The sequence below is a fragment of the Miscanthus floridulus genome, chromosome 9, assembly GCF_019320115.1.
Source record: "Miscanthus floridulus cultivar M001 chromosome 9, ASM1932011v1, whole genome shotgun sequence".
NCBI lineage: Eukaryota > Viridiplantae > Streptophyta > Magnoliopsida > Poales > Poaceae > Miscanthus > Miscanthus floridulus.
In genome coordinates this window covers 960,723-966,722 of record NC_089588.1, presented here as the reverse complement: position 1 = coordinate 966,722, position 6,000 = coordinate 960,723, and the positions used below count along the sequence as shown (strand labels likewise).

The 6,000-nt window shown below is 45.4% G+C and overlaps 1 protein-coding gene across 1 annotated transcript; it reads right to left on the bottom strand.

Annotated features, from left to right (window-relative positions):
• Positions 1 to 2,782: 2,782 nt before the first annotated feature.
• LOC136484037 (citrate-binding protein-like) lies at positions 2,783 to 3,626 on the bottom strand. Its single transcript, XM_066481205.1, has 2 exons — positions 3,321 to 3,626; positions 2,783 to 3,175 (listed from the first exon to the last, which is right to left on the bottom strand). Exons 1-2 carry the CDS (start codon positions 3,624 to 3,626, stop codon positions 2,783 to 2,785), a joined length of 699 nt encoding a protein of 232 aa, XP_066337302.1.
• Between the last annotated feature and the right edge of the window lie 2,374 nt (positions 3,627 to 6,000).

Below are 6,000 nucleotides of genomic sequence, written 5' to 3'. Positions count from 1 at the left end.
GGTTCAAGACCCTCCAACTTTTTATTCCAAATAGCAAGAGGCTCGGGGGCTACACTCAGTGTGTGCACTTTTTCTTCAAAAAAGCGCACGTCATAGAAAAGACTTCTTCAAGGCAGACCACTTCAAGACCTTACGACAAAAAGAACCCGTACCGAGCCATATCCAAGTTCTTTTTGACCTTCAAAGAAGAAACAGAGCAATTTCAAGACAAGACCCTCTAGCTCCTTGTTCCAAATAGCAAGAGGCTCGGGGGCTACACCCAGATGGATGAACTTTTTTCAAAAAGCACACACCACTCGAAGATCTAAAGAAGCGCTACATGGTTTCACTCAAGAAAGCACTCGGACGACCCTTGTCCCTACTCGACAAGAGGAACAAGACGAGGCTTCCAGAGTTCAACCATGAAGTGCTCGGGGGCTTGTCGATGCGGAACCCACAGGATACTCCACAAGGAAGAGAGAAGATCTAGTCTAACTAGGATTCTTCTCATGTAATCCTAGTAGTAATACTACCCTGTAATCCTACTAGGACTCTACATTGTAAACCGACTAGGACTCTGGCCTCCTGACTATATAAAGGAGGGCAGGGCTCCTTAGATCGGGGGACTTTTACGACACAACACTTTACAATCAATCCAACGCAAAGGCTAACGCTGACTAGACGTAGGGCTATTACTCGATCAAAGGTCGAGGGCCCGAACCAGGATAAATCGACTGTCTCTTGCGTTTACCGTCGAGTTCTGCATACACTGAAGCCCGAACATACTGCCCCGAGTACCCCCGTGGCAGGCTATCGGTGGTGAAACATCGACAGTAGTATACATGTTTATCTTACTGCTAAACATGTTTTCAAGTTTTGAAATTCGAGGTTAGATTTAATATATTATTTTATTAAAGGAAATCTTGTTTAAATCATAACTTCTTCGTTATAGCTCCGATTAGAATGCTTTTCACGCCTGTTTGATCGTAGTAACGTGTAGAACATCTTTAAAACCTTTTTACTTGATGTTTATTATGTTTGGTATACTGTTATAATTTAATTTTATTGTTTGCTTCGTGTATGATTGCATGGATGCTTGTGTGGTGCTTGATGATCATGTCCAGTCGGTGAGCTTTGCATTGGTGATATAAAAGAAGTTGGTGATCTAGAAGAAATCCTTTGAAGGTTTGGACTAGAAGAAGGATCTAAGTTTAAGGCAAGTATAGCATGGGATCATCCTTGTTGTCCTATACACCTTTAATCATTTAATTTATGCTACATGTGTCTACCTTGACTACCACTAATGATTTCCTAGTACATTGTTACCCCGTTCCTTGATTCCTATGGGTTATTGCATTGGGTAGTATGATGCTAGTGCTCAACTACAACCATGATCTTGTAACTTGACTAATAGTATATGCAATAAACATTAAAAGATGCATTTTAACAACATGGAACAAGGGGGCTAGAGCATTGGGCTGTTTTTATAGTGCTCTAGATTCCTCTCCCTAAGGACTTATCTGTAAGCAAACATCTGGAACTTACAGTACAGCTATGAGGGCTACATGGCTCTAGATTTAGCTCAGTATGAGGATCTTTTCTAGCTTGTTAGAGGTTACCTTTATTGGTGTAAGAATGACTTGCCGAATCGGGTATAGTGCGGCCTCTGTCCTCTTGTGTATAGGCTACGCGTCATTGTGCCATCAGGAAGGGGGGCTCTACATTTGTGTGCCGAGTGAATCTAATGGCCCTAACTTGTTAGACGAACCTTTGAAAGGCTTCATAGTGAACCCTGTCGGCCTTCCTTGGTAGTGGGTTAAGAGGCTGATCACCTCGGGCGAAAGGATAAATCACGACTCACAGTAAAAGTGTACAACCTCTGCAGAGTGTAAAACTGGTATATCAGCCGTGCTCACAGTCACGAGCGGCCTTGGAACCCTTCCGAAATAGATGATGAACACTAATGATAAAGATGCTCATTAATGGTTAATTGGTTATGCTATTCATTATTCATGTTTACCTGATCATGTGTTTACATGGGCTTGTGAATAAACTTGTTGCTACTCAATTGCTAAAATCAAGACTCACTAAAAGCTAATTGCAGTAAACAAGTGTGAGCCCTTTGAGGCTCATGAACCCCATGTTATATTTGTTGAGTACGGCATGTACTTAAGCTTGCTTTATTTTTGAAATATTTGGATAAAAATTCCGGATGGGTACTAGATTGCTAGAGTTTGAAGAAATTAGGCTTGTGATCAATCAGTTAGTTGTCCCTGTTGAATTGGAGTCTTCATCCAAGGATCGGAGTTGTCTTTCCACTGTTTGGTGTTTAAGGTTATATTCTTTATACTAAGTATTTTATAAATTGAGCATTGTCTTTCGATATTACCCTTATTTGTAGCTATATGTGAGATTTGACTTTCTGCGCTCATATATGATGGGTATCTGGTTTTGTTCTTAAAACCGGGTGTTACAGAATCTACTGTCATATAGTCCTTTGTATTTGTTGTAGCTGCTAGGCTCCAGCTCTCTTAGTTGATCCTGATCGCTAGCATCTTGCTAGCGGTTTGGAACAGCCAGAATTTATCGATGTCGTGAAACTTTCAAACTTTCCCGTTATCCCAATGAAAAACAGGCTATGGTCTGACCGCGAAAAAAAACATGAATACGGCTGTTAATTTCCACATCATTTGTGGTGGTGTGGTGTGACTTGTGAGTACGACAGACAAAACACACAGAGGTGCTGCTACTAGCTAGGGAGGCCATATATGGCGGTCCGGATCGAAGCAACCTAGTAGCTAGCTCAACACTTGGTGAAGACCCTGACGTCCCTCCACCACGACTCCATGCGGTACGACATGCCGTTATTGCGCTGCCCGTACACGCCGAACTTGAAGTAGTGCGAGTTCCCGCCACGGCCTGGCACCGTCAGCCGGTGCTGGCCGTCCACGAACACCGTCACGTTGGACGCCGCGACATCGTGGACCACGTTGAGCCTGAACCACCTGTCGTAGAGGCCGGCGTCCACGACCCTCGTGTCGTCGTGGTAGTAGGTGAGGTTGCCGTCGTAGACGTGCAGCATCAGCGTCGTCGCGTGCTCCGCCGCGCCGAAGATCTGCATCACCGACGCGCCCGACGTGCCGTACGGGATGTACCCGTACCCCTCGAACTGCCACACCCCCGAGCTGTAGATCAGCTGCGCGCGCGACGAAGACGATATGATCGTGATCAGAGAAGAACAGAGAACGAAACTGTTTTTACTGTGTAATGTCACTCAAGCGGTCGGGCCAGCCAGCAGCGAAGTGGACGTTCTTGGCTTTTGTGTAGTGTAGCGCTGTTACCTCGATCTTGGTCTCTGTGCGGGGGCCGCCGGGGTGGGCGGTGGTGATGGGATGGTCGGTGGCGTAGACCCACATCCGCCGCACGCCGCCGATGAACTCGTAGCGCTCGGGCAGCGGCACGTCGTAGGGCTTCTGCACCTTGAACAGCGCCTCGGGCAGCTCCACGGCGGTGAAGCCCTCGGTCAGCAGGTCCTCGCCGCGAGCCGAGCGCAACAGGGAGCACGACGGAGAGAGCAGCAGCAGTAGTAGCACGAGCAATGGCGACGAGGCCAGGAGCAGGAACGGAGCGCGCACGCCACGAGCCATGAACTAGAACTGCTGCACTGAACCTTCTCTCTCGCACGCACACAAACACAACCTTTCACTGGCTCTGACGCTGTGGCTATATATGCTGTATTGTGTATATATGTATATATAGATCACGAGATGTCCATCTCTTCTGTCGTCAACACGCTACATCTGTTTTCGACTGCAAGGGTTGCAAGCGACAGCGTTGCCGGCGCGGCGAGCCGTTGTTAATTAAACCGGTGCTTCCGCCGGCCGTTGGATGATCCCCTGAATCCGCGCCAGATGCTTTGTCGCTGCGTTCCTGCCGTCCTGGAAAAAAAAATCGCATGGAAACTGTATACAGCGCGTGGCCGTGCATATCTAGCATGGATGCTGACGCGTGTCGATAAAAAAATTCTGGATCGGTGATTTAGCTGCTGGAAACGTGGGCGAGCATGCTTCAATTCCAGACGAGCCTAGCCGTGCATCCAGTAGGCGGAGACACACTGCAAGTAACCACACATACAGTTTCCATGCAATTATTTTCCGCCGTCCTAGTCAAAGCTGTTGTTTCCTGCTCACCGAGCCCCAGACGACGACGGCAAAATGTGACGGTAGGATCGGAGTCCGGGATTGATGCATTATTGTGGGTTTTGCCTAAGGAGTGACTACACATCTTTCAGTTGATTTTATTTAAATCCATCAATTGGTTTTGTGTCCAATCATTTCATGACATGTAGGTTCTGAAACCAGATAAGAATCCGGTAGATAAAGGGAAAAGAATTCATCCAGAATTTACAGTGACATAAAACAATAAAAAGTGATTGAAAATCCAACAAACATCTCCCATATCTTATCCAATTGGCAACCTCCTGCTCACGTGCATGCAGCAACAACCCTCAGTCCCTCACGGGTATCTCACATGAAAAAAGATGAGCTTCAGAATAACTGAATCAACCGAAACAATAAAACAGAGTTTGTAATGAAATCAATCAACTGAAACTAATGGAAACATTAAAACTGAAAAAGAGTTTCCAAAAATCACATAACTGAAACTGAACATTGCCAGTACATCACTATTGCTTGAAAATGACACATCATACAATTACAACTTGCAAAAGCTACACAACTAAAAAAATTAACAATGTGTGCTAAAATATTGAAATGACTTGAACTAAAATAAATTAAAAAGAACAAACTGAATAACATGATATCGTTGAATATAAAAATAACAACATATACTGAAAAAACTAAAATGAATGAACATAGTGAAAGGAAATAAACTCAAATTAAGGAACTTATCTACTAATTACATTGCAGACAAATGATCTTAATATAGACATCGTGCAAGTCAACTCAGACCATTTAGCAGGATTCCAATCACAGTTCACTAATGCTTTATCAGAATCACCTTCTGTGCAGCACATCAATTTAACTGTAGTTGTTTAATTCCAAAATGTGTGGGAGCACAAAGAATCAATAATCACACGGCGATGCCTTCAGAGCTCAAGCTACAGCACCCAACAAAAACAAAAAAAAGCAAGTTGCCGGAGATCAGAGCACTGCTCCCTGAACCTCTCGAACAGCATGCGCTCCAACTTCACTCAGGTAGCAGGCATCAATACCCACATCCGTCCGCCGCACGCCGTCGACGAACTCGTAGCGCTCGGGCAGCGGCACGTCGTAGGGCTTCTGCACCTTGAAGAGCGCCTCCGGCAGCTCCACGGCGGTGAAGCCCTCGGTCAGCAGGTCGTCGCCGTGAGCCGAGCGCAACAGGGCGCACGACGAAGAGAGCAGCAGTAGTAGTAACACGAGCAATGGCGACGAGGCCAGGAGCAGGAACGGAGCGCGCACGCCACGAGCCATGAACTAAAACTGCTGCACTGAACCTTCTCTCTCGCACGCACACAAACACAACCTTTCACTGGCTCTGCCGCTGTGGCTATATGTGTGGTATTGTGTACTCCCTCTGGACCGGTAGTCGTTTTGGATAAGGTTTGGGGTTAAACATTGAAAATATAAATCATGAATTATTTTTATGTTGATGAGTTTTGAAATGTGAAAACTGTATGAATATATTTGTCTTCAAAAATATTTTTATAAAAAATATACGTATATCACTTTTCAACAAATATTTTTGTAAAAATAAGAAGCCCAAGTTATACTTTGGAGATTATGTCACTGTCCAAATCAACTTCATTTAGCGACATGGAGGGAGTATATATAGATCACGAGATGTCCATCTCTCCTGTCGTCAACACGCTACATCTGTTTTCGACCGAAGGGTTGCAAGCGACAAAGTTGCCGGCGCGGCGAGCCGTTGTTAATTAAACCGGAGGTTCCGCCGGCCGTCGTAGTTGGTATGCTGGTTGTGGATGATAGATCACCTCGAATTCGCGCCAGATGTTTTGTC